General features: G+C 47.7%; 1 protein-coding gene across 1 annotated transcript in view; it reads left to right on the top strand.

Annotated features, from left to right (window-relative positions):
- Window positions 1–457: 457 nt before the first annotated feature.
- Window positions 458–21,438, top strand: part of LOC120935213 (oocyte zinc finger protein XlCOF6-like) — a 40,250-nt gene continuing 19,269 nt past the window's right edge. The window contains exon 1 of the mRNA XM_040347380.1: window positions 458–899. Coding sequence (XP_040203314.1) covers window positions 458–899 — 442 coding nt within the window. The remainder of the gene's footprint in view (window positions 900–21,438) is intronic.

A 21,438-nucleotide genomic window follows, 5' to 3' on the forward strand; every position in this document is an offset into this window, starting at 1 on the left:
GGGAGCGTGCAGGCCGGCGTCGGAAGAGGCGTGTTTTCGCCTCTGTTATTTGCAGCAGGTCCACGTTCATGGCTCAGTCTGAAACTGAGCTGAAAGCGAGAGGACACAGAGCGGCACACTAGTGACTCCCGGTGGCAGGAAAGGGGTAGTACATGCTAGGCTTTGCCTATGTATATCTGTTAAGCCAAAAATCCCCTTTGCGGCAGGTTGGAGGCTGGTAAAGTGTTTGGTGGGGCTGTATGTTCTAAAAAGGAATAATAATAATATTTAATAATTCAAAGGAATATATATATATAATAATGTATTGAAAAAAAAAAAAAGTGGTTCTTTTTTGATAGAACCTACGGAGCCCCACCAGGTTTGGGACATTAGTAACACTGCTGTTCCCTTCACCACATAGTTTTTCCTAGCTACAAACAGTCAGTTGTTTTATGCTGGGGTACCTCGGTCTTGTACCATGGCTCCCAAAGGCTCAGGATCTAGGGGGGCAAAAAGTGCCAAAAAACAAAAGGGTTCCCCCTCGGATTCTGAGGATACGAGTCAGGCTATGCCAGTACTCTCCCCACCTGTTAACCCAGGGGTGGCCGCCTTGGTTGAGCCAGCAGGGGGGTCTGGTGCGGAGGCTGGCCCAGATCCTCCCAACCCGGTGTTTGTCACCAAGGAAATGCTAGCTGTCTCCCTAGGAGGGCTAGAGAAAAGATTGGCAGCTATGTTCACTAATTCTTTGCCAGGCAAGAAGCGAACTAGGTCCCCTTCGCCAAAGTGTGTATCCTCAGATGCTGAAGTTTTCTCTCCGGAGGAATTAGAATTTCAGGAGGACCTGTTGGACCAGAACCTAGAAGGTTCAGAGCTGGAGGAATCTACTGTGGAGGAACCATTCTCAGCCTCCCAAGCGGAGAGTCTGTGGGTTCAGTCCTTGATAGACATGGTCCGAGCGGCATTTAAGTTATCCTCACCGGAGCCTCGGGTTCCGGCAGTTTCCTCCTTGGGCTCGTTAAAAGCCTCCTTGAATAACGCAGTTTTTCCGGTCCATCCTCTGTTGGAGGAATTGATTTTCCAGGATTGGGTACGACCGGACAGAATTTTTTTGCCGCCTAAATTTTTTTATGTTATCTACCCCATGGAAGAGAACTTTTCCAAAAAATGGGCGCCCCCAGCTGTGGACGCAGCCATCTCATGCGTAAATAAGTCATTAACTTGTCCGGTAGAAAACATCCAAATGTTTAAGGACCCAGTTGATAAACGTTTAGAAACACTTTTAAAGGCTTCCTTTGCTACGGCAGGAGCAGTGGTACAGCCTGCAGTGGCTGCTATCGGAGTTTGTCAGGCTTTGAAGGTCCAGACTAACCAGATGCTGAAAGACATCCCTGCCCAGCAGGCAGATGAGCTATCTGATATTCCCAGAGCTCTATGCTTTGCGGTGGATGCTATAAAGGACTCCATCCAGCAGGCCTCTTGTTTATCACTATTTTTGGTGCATATGAGAAGGCTCTTATGGTTAAAGAACTGGGCGGCCGAGCCCCCATGTAAAAAACTTCTGGCAGGGTTTCCCTTCCATGGGAGAAGGCTCTTCGGAGAAGATCTGGATAAATACATTCAGACTATATCAAGTGGCAAGAGTACCCTCCTACCAGTCAAAAAGAAGTTCCGGGGTCCTGCCTTTAAAAGGCAGATTTCCCCTGTCCCAGGGTCCTGCCTTTAAAAGGCAGATTTCCCCTGTCCCGGGGCCCTCAAATTCCAGGCAGTATCGACGGCCTCCTGCGCGATCCAACTTTAACAATAAGTCGCAGGGACAGGCCCCTGGGGGCAAGAAGCCATGGTATCGCAAACCAACAAAGTCAGCCCCTAAGTCTGCTTTATGAAGGGGCGCCCCCACTCACTCGAGTGGGGGGAAGGCTTTGTCTCTTTGCAGAGGTTTGGGAAGCCAACATCCCCGACAGATGGGTCCGGTCATCTGTGGCCACAGGCTACAAGTTAGAGTTTCAAAAGTTTCCTCCGCCTCATTTTCAGGAGTCAAGGGTACCGAGCGATCCAGCAAAAAAGGCCTCGTTCCTAACGGCATTGGATCATCTGCTCTGCCAGGGCGTGATTGTAGATGTACCAGTCCAAGAGCAAGGGCTAGGCTTCTACTCCAATCTGTTTGTCGTACCAAAGCCCAACGGCGATGTCAGACCAATTTTGGACCTAAAGAGTTTAAACGTTTACCTAAAGGTTCAGTCATTCCGGATGGAATCTGTTCGGTCAGCAGCCGTCGCGCTCCAGAAGGACGACTTTCTGGCTTCCATAGACATAAAGGACGCTTACCTTCATATACCGATCTTTCAGCCACATCAAAGATTTTTACGCTTCTCGGTGGCTCAGCGTCACTTCCAATTTGTGGTGCTTCCTTTCGGGCTGGCTACGGCCCCCCGGGTGTTTACGAAGGTTCTAGCTCCAATATTAGCCAATCTAAGAATCCAAGGGGTTACGGTCCTAGCATACTTGGACGACCTCTTGATCATAGATCACTCACCTCCTTGCTTGGAGCGAGCGGTTGCCCTCACGGTTCAAGACCTCGAGAGGTTCGGCTGGGTCCTAAACCGAGAAAAATCAGCATTCCAACCCACAAAACAGTTGGAATATCTCGAGGTTAGACACAGCTCAGCAAAAGGTATTTTTACCCCTGGTAAAGGCCAAGGCTATCAAGGAATTGATTCAGCTGGTTCTAAGCAAAAGAGAACCAACTATTTGCCTATGTATGCGATTACTAGGCAAGCTTGTGGCTACGTTCGAGGCAGTACCTTACGCACAGAGCCACACTCGCGTCCTACAGGCAGCCATTCTGGCAGCTTGGAGAAAGAAAGCACAGGCCTTGGAGTTTCCTTTATCACTATCATCAAGAGTCCGGCAAAGTCTGTGCTGGTGGTTAAACCCTCAGAACCTGCTGAAGGAAAAATCTTTCAGCCCCATAGCCTGGAAGATAGTGACCACAGATGCCAGCCTGAAAGGCTGGGGAGCGGTCTTGGATGGTTGCACTCGCCAAGGTACTTGGGCAGCGGCGGAGAAGCAGCTGCCCATCAATATCCTGGAGCTCCTCGGCTAGCCCTCCTGGCATGGACATCCAAATTGCAGGGATCCCCGGTGAGAATACAATCAGACAATGCCACAGCTGTGGCATATATAAACCACCAAGGGGGAACCAAGAGTCAGGCTGCTCAGAAGGAGGTGGGCTTGATTTTTCTGTGGGCAGAGGCTCATGTACCCTGCATATCGGCAATATTCATTCCCGGAGTGGACAACTTGCAGGCAAGTCGCCAAACTCTGTCGCCAGGGGAATGGTCTCTACATCCCCAGGTTTTTCAGACAATCTGCCAGAGGTGGGGTGTGCCAGACGTGGATGTCATGGCATCGAGATTCAACAAGAAGCTAGCCAGGTTCATGTCCCGGACAAGGGACCCGATGGCCTGCGGAACCGATGCGTTGGTGTGCCCTTGACATCAGTTCAAACTTCTGTATGCCTTTCCCCCGCTACAGCTACTACCCCGTCTGTTGCACAGGATCAGAGTGGAGCACAAGCCAGTGATCCTGGTTGCTCCAGCGTGGCCCCGGAGGGCATGGTACTCACTAGTCCTGAAGATGACAGTGGGAGACCCTTGGACTCTTCCTCTACGACCAGACCTACTCTCTCAAGGCCCGATCCTCCACCCTGCATTACGGCGTCTAAATTTGACGGCCTGGTGGCTGAATACCTGATTCTCAGGGGTAGAGGTCTGTCTAAGCAGGTTATCTCTACCCTGATCAGGGCTAGAAAGCCGGTCTCCAGGGTGATTTATTACAGGGTTTGGAGGGCCTATGTAGGCTGGTGTGAGTCCAAGAAATGGCTTTCCCGCAAGTATACCATTGATAGAGTGTTATGTTTTCTCCAGCTAGGAGTGGATAAAGGCCTGGCATTAAGCACAATTAGGGACAGATTTCAGCTTTGTCGGTGTGGTTTCAGAGGCCGCTGGCCACCCACTCGCTGGTTAAGACCTTCATACAGGGGGTCTTGCGTATTAATCCTCCGGTCAAGTCGCCACTTTGTCCGTGGGACTTGAATCTTGTTCTGTCAACTTTGCAGAAGCAACCTTTTGAGCCGTTGGCTGAGATTCCTTTGGTTTTACTGACAAGGAAGTTGGTATTTCTGGTTGCCATAGTTTCAGCCAGGAGTGTGTCAGAATTGGCGGCCTTATCTTGTAAGGAACCATATCTTATTCTGCATAAGGACAGGGTGGTTTTCCGTCCTCATCCTTCCTTTCTACCAAAGGTTATATCCGGTTTTCACCTAAACCAGGATTTGGTTCTACCATCCTTCTTTCGGAAACCTACATCTAGAAAAGAAGGGTTGCTGCATACCCTGGATATTGTCAAGGCCATGAAGGCCTATCTTAAAGCTACAGAGAAGATTCGGAAAACAGATGTGTTGTTCATTTTGCCGGATGGGCCCAAGAAGGGGCAGGCAGCTGCAAAATCCACCATCTCGAGATGGATTAAACAGTTAATCACTCAGGCCTACGGCTTGAAGAGGTTGCCTCCTCCTTTATCAAAAAAAGGCTCATTCTACCAGGGCCATGGGTGCCTCCTGGGCAGCACACCATCAGATCTCTATGGCTCAAGTATGCAAAGCGGCAACCTGGTCATCAGTCCACACGTTTACAACGTTTTACCAGTTGGACGTAAGAAGGAATAAGGATACAGCCTTTGGGCAGGCAGTGCTGCAGGCTGCGATTTAAGACCCTCAGAATCGGGGGCACCCTTGATTTAAATTTAAATTTATTTTTCTTGACTAAGTTGGATTTATTATTATTTTGAGTGTACCTCTAATTTAAATCCGGTTGTCTTGAGAAGATGTCTCCCTCCCCTCATTAAAGCATTGCTTTGGGACATCCCACATAGTAATGAATATGCCGCTCTATGTCCCTTGATGTACGAGAAAGAAAAAGAGATTTTTAATACAGCTTACCTGTAAAATCCTTTTCTTGGAGTACATCACGGGACACAGAGCTCCCACCCCTCATTTTGGGGACCATTTTGGGAGGCATACTGCTTGCTACAAAACTGAGGTACTCCTCCTATGGGAGGGGGTTATATAGGGAGGGGACTTCCTGTTTGAGATTGCCAGTGTCCATCACCTGAAGGTACTCCATATAACCCACATAGTAATGAATATGCCGCTCTGTGTCCCGTGATGTTCTCCAAGAAAAGAATTTTACAGGTAAGCTGTATTAAAAATCCCTTTTTTTTCCCATTAAGGGGTGTGGCCTATGCCTCCATACTTTTGCTAATAGAAGTCCCTCATTCCCATCTCAGAAAGTTGGGAGGTATGTACACATATATAGTGTGGAGTCGTCATTCCCCCACTTACGGGGCCGGAACATTCCCTTCATTTCGAAAATGTTTTTTTTTTTCCCCCATCTAATTCAGCTTTTCATCTAATTCAGTTTTTTTAACCTTAGATTGATGCTCATTTTGTCTAGGGGAATCGGGTAGTTTTTTAAAATCGAAGCCGTACTTACCGTTTTAGAGATGCATCTTCTCCGCCGCTTCCGGGTATGGTCTTCAGGACTGGGCGTTCCTACTTGATTGACAGGCTTCCGACGGTCGCATCTATCGCTTCACGAGTAGCCGAAAGAAGCCGAACGTTGGTGCGGCTCTATACGGCGCCTGCGCACCGACGTTTGGCTACTTTGGGAAAATCGTGACGCGATAGATGCGACTGTTGGAAGCCTGTCAATCGCGTCACGATTTTCCCAAAGTAGCCGAACGTCGGTGCACAGGCGCCGTATAGAGCCGCACCGACGTTCGGCTTCTTTTCGGCTTCTTTCGGCTACTCGTGAAGCGATAGATGCGACCGTCGGAAGCCTGTCAATCAAGTAGGAACGCCCAGTCCCGAAGACCATACCCGGAAGCGGCGGAGAAGATGCATCTCTAAAACGGTAAGTACTGCTTTGATTTTAAAAAAACTACCCGATTCCCCTAGACAAAATGAGCATCAATCTAAGGTTAAAAATGTACATTTCCGGGTGAACCTCCACTTTAAGAGGTGTATTTATAATTAGAGATGCTCCGAAATGTTATCAGCTCAGTTCCCTGGGGGGACTCCGCAAATAATGGAATTAGGTCTCAAGCAAATGGTAAAAAGTGGGAAAAAAGTCGACTTCAACCCTATATAAGTATCTTTTACATCACCAGATATAAGTAAATTAAGTGAACATTGGAGAAGGGACTTTCCAAACTTGGTGGAGGAGAACTGGGAGGAAGTGTGGAGGTTCCCATTTCGGATACTGGTATCACTTCGAGACAAACTAATACAATTCAAAATAATACATAGGAGCCATTACACACCATATAAGTTATATAAGATCTCTCCATCAAACTCTCAGAACTGCTGGAGATGTGCAGACATTCCAGGAAACTTCAGGCTTATATTTTGGTCATGCCCAATGATAGTGGTATTTTGGAGGGAAGTCCTGAGAATAATTGCTATAGTAACATCCATAGTTTTCTAAACAGGAGGCGGAGATCTGCCTACTGGGATTAGTAGGGAAGAAGATTGTTCCGGTGGGAAGGAGAACACAGGTGGGCCTATTATTATTCTACGCTAGAAAGACGATGGTCTTAAATTGGAAGAAGGTAGAAGCTCCCTCGGTAGCACACTGGAAAAACCTAGTAAATAATAATCAGTCATTATACAGGGAGACATACTGCAATAGAGGACATGGGGAGAAATACGAGAGAGTATGGGCAGGTTGGATAGAAAATCCTATGACAGCTTCAGGATAAATCGGGTATAAGGGGAGGATAAACACACCATTAAAGAAAGGGAGGGAGATGAATGTAAAAAAGGTATTTGTGTTAGATGAAATGAATGTTAGCGGAATTTTATGAAGGTTCGAGAAGAGAGCAGCTAAATGTAACTGTAAAATGTATATAAATATGTATATGTATGTTTTTTTTTTTTGTATGGAAAAAAATAGAAAATTAATAAAGAGATAAAAAAAAAAAAAAAAAAAAAAGAGATGCTCCGAAACGTCATCAGCGCAAAACTTATCGGCCGAAAATTGGGCCGGATTCAGATACGAGTTACGACGGCGTATCTCCAGATACGCCGTCATATCTTTTGAGTGCGGGCCGTCGTATCTATGCGACTGATTCAGAGAATCAGTTACGAATAGATTTCCCTAAGATCCGACCGGTGTAAGTATCTTAGGCTGCATATTTACGCTGGCCGCTAGGTGGCGCTTCCGTATAGTTATGCAAGGAATATGCTAATTAGGTATTTACGCCGATTCAGATACGTCCGGCCGGCGCATTTTTTTACATCGTTTACGTGAGGCTTTTTCCGGCGTAAAGTTACCCCTACTATAAGAGGCGTAGCTAATGTTAAGTATTAACGTCGTTCCCGTGTCGAGTTTTGAAAATTTTACGTCGTTTGCGAAAGTCGTTTGCGAAAAGGGCTTTGCGTAAGTTACATTCACGTCGAAACCAATGAGGCTTTACGGCGTAATTTCGAGCATGCGCACTGGGATTTTTTGACGAACGGCGCATGCGCCGTTCGTAAAATACGTAGAATACGTGGGGTCAAAGTGAATTTAAATAAAACACGTCCACATCAAACACATTTTAATTAGGCGGGCTTACGCCGCACGACATACGTTACGCCGCTGTAACATAGGGCGCAAGTCCTTTCTGAATACAGAACTTGCTCCCTAATTTACGGTGGCATAACGTATCGCAGATACGTTACGCCAGCAGATAGATAGAGAAATGTATCTGAATCCGGCCCAATGTGTTTTCAGCATATTCCCGAAAGAATAAAAAGTGAAGATAATTGCGCAGTCGCAGTGGCCGCGCTTCCGGGGGTCCGCCCATTGTGGGGTGTCATCCTGGCGGCTCAAGGTCCTGTCCTCCCCTCCTCCTCTCATTGCAGAGTGGCGATCTCACTGTGTCAGGGAGCTGAATTGCACGGGCCGCAGTGACAATGTCCCGCCTCCTGTGATAGACGGCACACTGATCCAATGCCGGGACATTGAATCAGTGTGACGTGATCACTGGAGGCGGGACATTGTCACTGCGGCCCGGGCAATTCAGATCCAGCTCCGGGCACAGGCAGGCTGCATCTGACAGGCACTGGTAGACTGCATCTTATGGGCATAGGCAGGCTGAATCAACAGGCAATGCCGAGGCTGCATCTTATGGGCACTAGCGAGGCTGCATCTGATGGGCACAGGTTGCATCCCACAGACACTGGCGAGGCTGCATTGATCTCTTGTATAGTTTCTGCAGTCTCTGACCATCTCCTGTATTATGTCTGCTAGAGGTGCACTGAATGGAAATTTTGCTAATACTATTAGCAGTGTGTTTAAGTAAGAGATTTCAGACATGATACAAGAGAAGGTCAGAGACTGAGGAAATTATACAAGAGAAGGTCAGAGAGACTGAGGACATGATACAAGAGAAGGTCAGAGACTGAGGACATGATACAAGAGAAGGTCAGAGACTGAGGACATGATACAAGAGAAGGTCAGAGACTGAGGACATGATACAAGAGAAGGTCAGAGACTGAGGACATGATACAAGAGAAGGTCAGAGACTGAGGACATAATAAAAGAGAAGGTTAGAGACTGAGGACATGATACAAGAGAAGATCAGAGACTGAGGACATGATACAAGAGAAGGTCAGAAACTGAGGACATGATACAAGAGAAGGTCAGAGACTGAGGACATGATACAAGAGAAGGTCAGAGACTGAGAACATGATGCAAGAGATGATTAGAGACTGAGGACATGATACAAGAGAAGGTCAGACACTGAGGACATGATACAAGAGATGATTAGAGACTGAGGACATGATACAAGAGATGATTAGAGACTGAGGACATGATACAAGTCTGGTAGTTATACATCACTGGGTGTTAAGACACTTGTGGCAACTTATCTCCTATCATCCAACCTGGTGAGGAAGCTGCTATATTTAGAGGCGGTATTAATACTGCAATCAAAAGTTGGAATTGGCTGAACATTTGTTTAGATCAGCCAACTGCCTACACAAGCCAAGTTCTGTTCAAACATGGGTTCAGTCCAAACCCAGAGCTCTAGTTTTAGTGGTCAGTTTATTGGTCCCTTACATTGGTGACCAATGAGAGAAGGACCCCCTTATATCAGTGGTCAGTGTAGTGGTCCCTTACATTGGTGGTCAATGGGAGAAGGACCTTCTTATATGTCATCAGTATGAAGACTGCCCTCCTTACAGATCATTGGTGTCAGTTGTTACTAAGAGACAGAAATTGTCCATTGCTCAAGGAACCCCTAGAAACCTTTGGAGGAACCCTGGCTATGACTGGACTAACAAATAAATAAAGACAAATCACCTGCGCTCCGGTATTTTTGGAAGATGTAAAAGATGAGATGGTAAAGTTCAATTTAAATTTAAAAGGTATCTTCCAGAGTCTTGCAGCCCTCCTCAGAATCGTGGGAATTCATAAGACTAAAAAAGAAAAAAGAGAGAACGGAGGGCGCACCGACCTAGTGCGATACTGATAAGAATTTTAATAAAAATTTTAAAATGAATCATTGTACTCACAAGTGGAGTATAAAATCAGGCCTTGAAAGACAATGCAGCAGAAGTCCAACACCATCGGCAAAACACGATAATCGCTTCAATCTATGACCGTTGTTAGGGCTGACGCGTTTCGGGGGCGTACCCCTTTCCTCAGAGCTTGGTGGTCTGCAGTGTTCCCTCTCCGTGGGACTTGTGGCAATTTATATACACATACAAATGAGTGGGCATGTGCTAAAGGGCCAGGGTTACCCCTCCCACAGAGTAGGAGGTACACACCCGGGACCCCCCCCCCCCACACACACACACACTGAGTGGCCCACACCTCTAGGATTGTACCCAGCCATCTATACATAAGTGCATCAATGACAATGGATATTAATGATAATGACTAGTGATATGAGCAATACATATCCATATATATATATATATATATATATATATATATACATACACATAGTGCCAATTGGTAAAGATGTCTAACGGCTGACCCCATATATAGTATAATAGCACATGTCTCTGGCAGAGTGGAAGCAGACTGTGTAGTGAAAATTCTCTTCCTGTCATAAGTGGTATTTAACATTGGCGTTTGCCAGAAACACAAAAAATGTATACATATACACACACCATGGTGTGCCTACCTTCCCGATTTCCAAATTTCCAGGGAAAGCCTAGTGTGGCTGCTGGAACGCACACCCGCCATAGCAGGGACCAGGTGCACTCCAGCCGATTCTCCAGCAGAGACCCGCAGTTCGTGCGCATGCGTGTGACGTAATCGACATCGCGCGCGGCGCCTCCTTGACGTCTGTGCGTTCCAGCCTTCACAGCCAAAGGGCTGGAACGTCACATCCACTGCTAGATGGCGTGCTCCCATATGGGAGAATCGGACCTTTACCATCTAGTGGTGGGAGGATAAACTTCCTATTTGGTAACAACACTAACCAGCGCATACCTGTCACAAAGGCAGGTATGCGCTGGTTAGTGTTGTTACCAAATAGGAAGTTTATCCTCCCACCACTAGTCTTTCCCGATGCTAAACCTTCCATCCAATTTCTACATTTTTCTGCTGCATTAGTAAATTAATTATTAAGCCAATATAAAGGAATATTAGTGGTAAAAATGCACTTGTGGGTTTAACCAATTTTTTTTTTTTATTTTGTATTCTCCATTAAAGGGTGTGTCTTGAATGAATGAATGAATGAAAAACTTATAAAGCGCGGCGCATGCGAACTGAATCGCTTCTGGGCGCTAGTTGTTCGTGTCTCATGACATCAAAAGAGCAGAGTTTTGATCCGTCTTCTGAAAGTCAGGTGGTTTTCCTCCAACCGAATGCTGGTTGGTAAAGCGTTCCATAGTCTAGGACCCTGAAAAGCAAACCTTCTTTCTCCTTTGGACTTGTATTTGGTTTTTGGTACCCTGACCAGATTTTGGTCGGTGGATCGCAGAACGCGATTCGAGTTGTGAGGTTCTATCTTGTCGCAAAGATATTGTGGAGCCTTCCCATGGATGCACTTATGTGTCAGGCAGAGTGCTTTAAATGCAATTCTGTCTTTTACTGGCAGCCAGTGAAGGGTTCTCAACGAAGGTGAGATTGATTTCCATTTTTTTTTCCCAGTCATCAGTCTGGCGGCCGTATTCTGAACGACTTGCAGACGGGAGATTTGGTACTTTGGGAGTCCGAGGTACAGGGCGTTAGCATAGTCCAGTCTGGAATTCACGATTGTTCCCACCACGACTGCTACGTCTTCTTTGGGGATAAATGGAATAAGTCTGCGTAGTAGGCGCAACAGATGGTGCGCTCCGCTGACTACTGACCCTATTTGTGCGTCCATTGTCATGAAGGTGTCAAAGATGACCCCGAGACTTTTGACTTTGGAGCTAGGGGTGATGATTTGGCCCAGAATGGGCGGGGGTGTCCAGGTTGTTGCCAGTTGACTCTTTCGGCTGGCGTGAAACATAAGGAGTTCTGTTTTTGAACTGTTGAGTTTAAGATAACTCTTAGTCATCCAGTTTTCTATCAAAGAGAGACATTTCTCTAAGCTGGGATGATGATCCTTTTTGTTGCAGATGCGAAAATACAGTTGCGTATCGTCTGCATAAGAGTGATAGAGTAGTTCTTGGCTACTGATAATATCAAAGAGAGGGCGAAGATAGATGTTGAAAAGCACCGGTGACAGGGGGGATCCTTGGGGGACTCCACATGACACCGTGCGCTTTTCCGACGTGAAACAACCCAATTTAACTGTTTGTGATCGGTTTTCAAGAAAGTAAGAAAACCATGGTAAATCACCTTCTGCGACTTCTGCTACCTTGGCTAGTCGCATCAGTAACAGTTTGTGGTCTACCGTGTCAAAGGCTGCGCTTAGGTCCAGCAGAACCAGGAGACAAGATTCTCCTTCGTCTGCGGCCTCGAGGGCATCGTCCCATATTTTGAGTAAGGCCGTTTCTGTCCCGTGTCCGGGACGGAAGCCTGATTGTAATGGATCCAGTAGATTGTGGGTATCTAGATGCTGTTGCAGCTGTTGTACCACTACTTTCTCCATTATCTTGGAGAGAACATTTAGGCCTGTTATGGGACGGCGGTGAGTTGGGTCCTTGGGATCCAGGTTAGGTTTTTTCAAGATGGGCTGGATTGTGCCCTCTTTCAACAGGGATGGCACTGTGCCTTCCTTAAATGACTGGTTTATAAGCTGTGTGATGGGTGGTGCCAGGACGTGGGCACATTCCTTCAGCAGTTTGGTGGGGATGATATCATTGGGCGATGTGCTGTTCCGCAAAGCACCAATGATATTTTTTGTGGTATCGATGGAGATCGGTTCCAGAGTGAATTTTGTTGATTGTAGAGCGTTTCTGTGGGTGTTTTGTGGTTGATTGACGGTGGGGTTGAGGGGGGTATTGTTTTGCAAGATGCTTTCCCGGATTCTTTAAATTTTGTTGATGAAGAAATCCGATAGTTCATTGCAGAACTCTTGGGTGTCTGAGTTGGGGACTTCAAGACATCCTGGATTCATGGTCTGGGTGACCATCTTGAAGAGTTCGCGGGGGCGGTTTAGGGCGCTGTTAATCGCCATAGAAAAATGATGTTTCTTGGCTTTGAAGATTTCTTTATGATATCGTGTTGTTATTGCCTTGTAGATGATGAGGTTATCCTCTGCAGGACTTCTTTTCCAGGCGGCCTCCGCCCTTCTGCGCTCTTGCTTCAGAAGCGACAGCTGGTTGTTGAACCAGCCGGACTTTCTTTTTCGGATGCAGGCTTTGCGTTTCGGTGCTACTAAATCGGCTGACTGTAGCAGGGCTGCGTTTATGGCATCCAGTGTATCTGCGGCTGTTTGATGTGGATGGATTGTTTTGATTCTGTTTCCCAAGGTAGATTTGAAGAGTTCCGAATGGAGCTTCTTCTGAGATCTAGCCCAGTGTATTGTCACCGGCTTGGGTGCTTTTATCACTGGGGGAATTTTGGAGATTATGAAATTAATTGCATGGTGGTCTGTCCATGGCAATGGTTCATTTTCTAAAATGCTTATTTTCAGATTTTGTCTGAAAATTAGGTCGAGTGTGTGACCTGAAGCATGTGTTGGCCCGCATATAAGTTGCTGTAGCCCTAATCCCTCCAGGTGATCAATGCAGGCGTCCGCAATGGGATCCTGTGCGGAGTTGGCCCACAGATTAAAGTCCCCGAGCAGCAAAAGGTGTTTGCTGTTAAGGGTATAAGTGGATATAAACTCCGTTAATGATGGCAAAAACTGCGATTTTGGCCCAGGTGGCCTATAGCAGAGGAGAATGTGAACAGTCTCCTGGGGGGAAGTTTGAAGTTGAAGAGTAAGGGTTTCCATGAATGGAAGAGGATTTTGAAGGGCTGGCTTAGTGATTGTAATGCGATTCTTGTGGATCACCGCCAGGCCTCCTCCTCTTTGCCCTATTCTGTTTTCCGTTATAATGCGATAGTTTTCTGGCACCAATTCTCCGAGAATGGTGTTGCAGTCGTCTGAGAGCCAGCTTTCTGTAATAAAGAGGCAGTCTAGATCGTTTTGTAGTAAGAAATCGTGGATTTCTAATCGGTGTTTTACTGACGATCTTGTGTTGATCAAAGCACATGATATGTGCTCGAGCTGGGTTAAATAGTTACAATTTTTGATGGTCGATCGTCGATCGAATCTCAAAAGTTGCTCTATTTTTAAGGCCTTTTTGGTGACGGCTGGTAATGCTGTTGCGAATTGTCTCAGACCCCGAATAGAGTCCGCAGAGTATCGCAGATTAGCCATTGTCGCCAGTCACATTGTCGTCAGTCTTTCCTAATTGCGGCGGCCGCGAATGAGGCCTGGTCTGGCGCGGATGCGGGAAGAGCCGCGAGACGCCGGACGTGATGGGTGGAAGACTGTCCAAGTGAGCCGTCACTCGTTGAGTCTTCTCTCCCCGATTGGTCCAGAGGAAGGCGAAAAAACCCCAGGCGTGCTGTGCCAATCTGCAGCGATCGGGGGAAAAAAATCCTTCCTGACCCCTTAACGGCGATCGGTGCAACCCTGGATCAATTGGCTAGGGGGGTGTGGTGGACCCTGCCTGGCTGCACTATCCCTGGGGAGAGCCGACTCGTTTGAGAGCGTCCTGCTCTCACTATCCCTGGGGTGAGCAGACTAAGATGAGAGCGTCTGCTGCACCGCTGAATCTATATAGCAAGAGTTCCAACTTTATTAGCTGCAAGCTTGTTCTGGATCAGTGATTGAAAAAAATAATGAAGACTCCTGTCTTACCTCCTGTTTCAAACTCCTGGTTTTTAACTCGCACTTTTGATCAAAGAATGCACTTCTGATCAGAGAGTCCACATGTGAAGCCACCATCAACTGGGAGCCAGTCTTATGCCTGCATACTTTATAGAAGTCCCTCATTCCCATCTTAGAAAGTTGGGAGGTATGTACACATATATAGTGTGGAATCGTACATTAACCCCTTCAGGGTCAGAACATTCCCCCACTTACAGCGCCGGAACATTTTCTTCATTTCGGAAATTCGTTTTTTTCCATCAGTTTCACCTTTTCAGTTTATACTAACGGATTATACGATAATATGGGTTGGAGCATTTATTAGGTAGATTTATGATACGCGTGTTTGATTTTATAATCACTGTCTATTTCTCCATGGAGGAGTGGGAGTATTTAGAAGGACACAAGGATCTCTACAAGGACGTCATGATGGACAATCAGCCGCCCCTCACATCACCGGGTAAGAGGAGACTTTATTGTAAAGGAGAGAGCAGTACGGAGGCTCCACCTAGATCCCCCATCATCTGATAAACACATAGAAACAATGTATTCAGTCAGTGTGTGTGTTTCCTACAGATGGATCCAGTAATGGGAACCCACCAGAGAGATGTCCCCGTCCTCTGTATTCCCGGGATTCCACACAGGAAGGTCACACCATCCCCCACCATCATCAGGTAGATGAGGAACAATCACTGATAGTATCATTAGGATCTGTACATTATCTGCATTGTTACCATTGATGTCATTTTTATTCTATATTCAGAGTGGAAACCTGAGAGATCCTAAAGTTGAGGTTAAAGAAGAGATAAAAGAGGAGGATGATGAGGACGGGATGATGGAGGAAGAACACACCATCCCCCACCATCATCAGGTAGATGAGGAACAATTATTGGTGGTTATGATTTATACACAAACATGTTTATTATAATGAATGTTTTATTATATATTCAGAGAGGAAACCTCGGGGATGATAATATTGATGTTAAAGAAGAGTATAAAGAGGAGGATGAGGAGTATGGAGTGATGGGGGAGTTATCAGAAGGACACAAGGATATGATGGAGCCACCTAATACCAGGAACCCCCCAGAGAGATGTCCCCGCCCTCTGTATTCCCGGGATTCCACACAGGAAGGTCACACCATCCCCCACTGTTACAAGGTCGGTTGGGCGGAGCATCTAGAACATGGACTGGTGGAGATGATGTGTGGATTTTGTATGTAAGTTTATATCTTACAGATGATATTCTCTCTCATTCTCTTGGTTTAGAGTGGAGATCCAATCGATATAGAATTTGAGGTGAAATCAGAAGAAGAAGAGACATATGTGAGGGATGATCAGCAGTCTATGGAGGAGGATGGAATAGCGGGGACATTTATAGAGGAGGACACTCCTACAGAGATCAGCACAGGTGGGTCATAAACACTAAATCCATTCCTCCACCCATACTGCTCACTGATTGGTCCAGAATAGGGCGGGGACTGGGTGATATCAGCCTGTAATCCCCTGGTCACTTTCCTGAACTGTGTTCCCCGTCCTGTATTCCTGTATTTCTCTCGGATAATCTTCCTTCTCTGTGCTGCAGACACAATTTATGTCTCTAGACTGGATTTATGGAGATTCTGGGGTTCAGCTCAAAGCAAAATGTTGATTTTCACCATAGGGGTTGCTTGACCTAGACACCTGGGGTATGTACCTTGGGTCTTCTGCCCCATGCCCGGGTCTAGTGAGATCTCTGACAGAACAATTCTCCCGGGTTACTTGCTCTGTTATTTGCTGGCTGTGCCGGGTGGAGGGATATATTTGTATAGTCTCAGACCCAAGTCACTGAGTGCAGTCTCAGGAGATGGGAGGCAGCGGTGTGGGATCTCTGCAACTTGTCTCCAGTAAACATTTCATCCGCCACTGATTACCAATATCATGAGTCCTGACCCCTGCACTATATACTCTATGTTGTACATTACATACACCTGACCCCTGCACTATATACTCTATGTTGTACATTACATACTCCTGACCCCTGCACTATATACTCTATGTTGTACATTACATACTCCTGACCCCTGCACTATATACTCTATGTTGTACATTACATACTCCTGACCCCTGCACTCTATACTCTATGTTGTACATTACATACTCCTGATCCATGCACTATATAATCTATGTTGTACATTACATACTCTTTATTATCTCTGAACAAGAACGGTTGGAGAGCCGGTTTAGGGCCAGGACACATTTGAGTAGATGCAATGACAATTGGCAGACTCAGAGACTTCTATCGGTAGACTGCTATACAGTGGAAGGCCTCCAGCCGGACACCACTTCTGTATAGGTAGGACTGCTGTCTCCTATGGTAACAAATCTTGTTACAGTCACTAACGGTAGTTCTACATAACTCTTGGTAACACAGAATAGTTCTCTTCTTCTCACACAGTCTCTCACTGCAGATCTTCTCTCCCTGAGCTCCCGGTCTCTCACTAGTAGGGATGAGCTTTATGTTCGGGTCGAACATGAGTTCCACTCGAACATTGGCTGTTCTCCCGTTCTTCGAAAAACGAACCTTATGGGTTCAAATGCAAATGCTGTTTGATGATTTGCCAGAGCATGCACTATGACCCGCATACTTTGGCCAATCCCAGCGCCGTCAGCAAAGAGGGCCATAATTGGCTAAAGGCAGGGTGCCTTTGGCCAATCATGGCTCAGGGGGACTAAGTCCACGCCCCACACTATATAAGGCCGCATGCACGTTCCCTACCCCTGTTGCTAAATCGTAGAAAGAAATTTGGTCCCAGCCATCCACATGCTCAGCGTCTGAATGCTACCTTGGCTACTGCATCTGCACTGCAACTGCTGCCTTTTCAGCTGGTAGACTCTGCCCCCTTTTGTGAATTTGTGGAATGTGCGGTACCTCAGTGGCAGGTTCCCAAACTCCATTTATTTTCACAGAAGACTATTCCGGTTCTCTACCAGCATGTGGAAGGCAATGTCTTGGCCTCGTTGGACAGGGCGGTCAGCAGTAAGGTGCATATTACCGCTGACTCGTGGTCCAGCAGGCATGGACAGCGACGTTGCCTTTCTTTCACGGTGCACTGGGTAACTCTGCTGGCAGCTGGGAAGGATGCAGGACAGGGTGCAGTATTTTTGGAGCTTGTTTTGCCACCATACCTCCAAAATGCTAGTGGTGGCTCTCTCCTCCACCCCCTCCTCTTCTTCCTCTATGGCCTCTTCCTCTGCAGATTTTTCCTCCTGAACCAGCGATGCTCCATAGACGTTTAAGGGGCTACGCAAGCACTCAGGCAAAAAGATGCCATGCGGTGCTTAAGTTGGTCTGCTTAGGGACAGGAGCCACACTGGGGCAGAGATTCTGTTAGCTCTGCAGGGGCAGGCTCAGAGGTGGTTGACGCCACGCCAGCTTCAGCCAGGAATGGTTGTAGGCACCAACCTACTCTCCGCCCTCCGACATGGACACTTGACCCATGTGCCCTGTTTTAAGGAACTTTCCCAGAATTTATCCACCCTTTGCAGAGGGAGCAGAGGATGAAACATCTTTGGGAGGCCTTGCAGAAAGGTTTGTGCAATGCGTTCCCAGAGCCTGGGAGGTTACAATTTCGTGGTGCTGGACAACGTGTTGCTGAGGCTTTTTTCAATCACAGAAAGAGCGGTGGAGAAGGTGGCCGTCTGACCGATGCCTTCAGACAATTCTTCAGTCCGCAGCCCCAAGGTCTGATCGGTTCCAGCAACCGTCGCCAGTGTCTGAATTAAATGGTGCAGGAATATCTAGGGGCAAGATCAGACTTGGAAACCTTTCCAACAGAGCATCCACTGGGTTACTGGATCTTGAGGATGGTTCACTGGCCAGAGCTTGCACAATATGCAATTGAGCTATTGGCCTGTCCTGCATCCAGCGTTCTTTCTGAACGCACATTCTGTGCTGCTGGAGGCTTTGTAACCGATCACAGAGTGCGCCTGTCCACAGACTCTGTTGATCGGCTCACCTTCATAAAAATGAATCAGTCTTGGATCACCAGCTACCAAGCACCTGATGCTGATGTAACCAATTGATTTTTCTATGGATGTGGGATCCCTTGAAGACTGCCTATGCTTAGTGACTATCCTATTCCTCCTCAATGTTCATGTTAATAGCTTCTAAGAATATTTTTGTTTCAGGGCACTACCACCACCGCCTAAGGCCCAATTTTTCTGCCCCTGTTTACACGCCCCTGTTAATTACAATTTTTGATCTAATATTTCACAGCAGGGCCCGTTCCTGCACCCACCAAGAGTAACAGTGAGGACTTACAGTGTTCTGGTACCACCAACACCTAAGGCACAATTTTCCCCTACTTTCAAACATCCGACTACAAACGCAGGGAGACAACAGGAAGTGAGAGGAAATCTACCCCTAGGAAGGGAAATTCTCTCCTGTAAGAGTTGATATGGGAAAAAGGTGTCTCCTCTCCACTGATGCTTTATCACCAATCCTTGTTTCCCTAATAACCCCAAATTTTCTAAATCCAATTGTCATTGGGACAGAAAGTGAGGTGAAATCTTCTGAACACAGGGCACAGACAGCAAAACAAATGTTACAGGGGTGATAACCCTTCCCTATGTTTTCCAAAAAGCTTAAAATTCGATTTTTTTGGCTGGAGCTACACTTACAAAATGTACCAGTTCCAAATTACTAACAGATTCAACTTAAGAACAAACCTCCAGTCCCTGTCTTGTTTGAACCCGGGGACCGCCTGTATACTGCTGTTCAGAGTATATAGAGCCTGCGGGCACTTTAGATATTTCACGTTCGGGCCCCATAAACTTTAACGGTGTTCGAATGTTCGCACAAACTTTCGGTCCATTCACTTGTTCTGCCGCAAACCGAACCGGGAGGTGTTAGGCTCCTCCCTACTCACTGGACTTCCAGATTCAGTGGCTACTGAATGTTCTGAGCTCTTCTACAGCTAACCCGCTGTATATTCCTCAAGCGTCACACCCGCTATCCTGCTGGGCCCCTGGCTTGGCACTTACTGATGCTCCTCAAGCATCACCCCCGCTATCCTGCTGGGCCCCTGGCTTGGCACTTACTGATGCTCCTCAGGCATCACCCCCGCTATACTGCAGGGCCCCTGGCTTGGCACTTACTGATGCTCCTCAGGCGTCACCCCTGCTATCCTGCTGGGCCCCTGGCTTGGCACTTACTGATGCTCCTCAAGCGTCAACCCCGCTATCCTGCTGGGCCCCTGGCTTGGCACTTACTGATGCCTTGGGGTGCAACGGATCAAAAAACTCACGTTTTGTGTTGAAAATAACTGTGAAATCTAAAACTCTGTTGGGTGTAACAAGATGTCCGCTTGCCCCCTAATCACCATCATTACTCTAGTATCACCGGTATCCCCCTCCTCTCCCCTCTGGTGTCACTGGTTTCCCCCCTCCTGTCTCCTGCACTCTGGTGTCACTGGTTTCCCCCCTCCTGTCTCCTCCACTCTGGTGTCACAGGTGTCCCCCCCCCCCTCCTCTCCACTCTGGTGTTACCGGGGTCCTCCACTCCACTCTGGTGTCACCGGGGTCCTCCACTCCACTCTGGTGTCACTGGTGTCCCCCCTCCTCTGGTGTCCCCCTTCCTCTGGTGTCACTGGTGTCCCCCCTCCTCGGGTGTCACTGGTGTCCCCCCTTTTCTGGTGTCACTGGTGTCCCCCCTTTTCTGGTGTCACTGGTGTCCCCCCTCCTCGGTTGTCACTGGTGTCCCCCCTCCTCGGGTGTCACTGGTGTCCCCCCTCCTCGGGTGTCACTGGTGTCCTCCCTCTTCGGGTGTCACAGGTGTCCCCCCTCCTCCGCTCACTACAGACAGCCATGCTCCCCAGGTAATGGTCTATCTCCTACCGGCAGGTGCAGATCTCACAGATACTGTCATTGTCTCCACATGCCTGCAGTCGGTGGTCCCGGGTCTGTAGTCAGCACGCTGAGGCGGGGAGGAGTGTCACGCGGTGACGATCTGTTGCACCCCTATCCTCAAGCGTCACCCCCGCTATCCTGCTGGGCTCCTGGCTTGGCACTTACTGATGCTCAAGCGTCACCACCGCTATCCTGCTGGGCTCCTGGCTTGGCACTTACTGATGCTCAAGCGTCACCCCCGCTCTCCTGCTGGGCCCCTGGCTTGGCACTTACTGATGCTGCTCAAGCGTCACCCCCACTATCCTGCTGGGCCCCTGGCTTGGCACTTACTGATGCTCAAGCGTCGCCCCCGCTATCCTGCTGGACCCCTGGCTTGGCACTTACTGACGCTCCTGAAGCGTCACCCCCGCTATCCTGCTGGGCCCCTGGCTTGGCACCTGCTGAAGCTTTCCCACTTCTTCACTGTCCCAGGCTGGTGAGAAGATTCCTCTGGTACTGGCTCCAGCTTACTAACTGTAGTCTCCGGTAACAAGGTGGATGGTCCCTTAGTGGCGACAGCTTCCCCTCCACCTCCGACCACAACTGGTTCCCCGTTCGGCTGAATCTTTACTCTCAGTTAGAATCCAATCCTGCAGTCCCAACCCTGCGCTGCTTCTCTTGCTCCTGGATAGGCCTCAGGCTTCCGGCCTAAGAACCCGGGCGACATAATACACGTCCACCCAGACAGCCGTCCAGGTGGCACAGAACCCCGATCACCTGACTCCACCCAAATAAATAGGCTCTCCCAGCAGGCCAAGGGACCAAAGAAACCCCTGCCAATTGGCTGAGACACCCCATCTATTCATAATCCGACCTTGCTACACCCTTGTCTATCAAGTGCCACCTAGTGACAGAAGAGAAAAGGTGCAGCCATCCAAAGTTAGAGAGGAATCAGTAGATCTCCTAACAATAAGCAAGGATAACTACCACCTGGTGAACTCACTTTATTATTCACCCTTCCTAAACACCAGGGTGCTACATGTTCATTACATACTCATGACCCCTGCACTATATACTCTGTTGTACATTACATACTCCTGACCCCTGCACTATATACTTTATGTTGTACATTACATACTCCTGACCCCTGCACTATATACTTTATGTTGTACCTTTCATACTCCTGACCCTCGTCCTATAATCCCCTCATCACTGTCACTCCTATAAAATACAGTTCTCGTT

This window comes from Rana temporaria, chromosome 4, assembly GCF_905171775.1.
Source record: "Rana temporaria chromosome 4, aRanTem1.1, whole genome shotgun sequence".
Taxonomy (NCBI): Eukaryota; Metazoa; Chordata; class Amphibia; order Anura; family Ranidae; genus Rana; species Rana temporaria.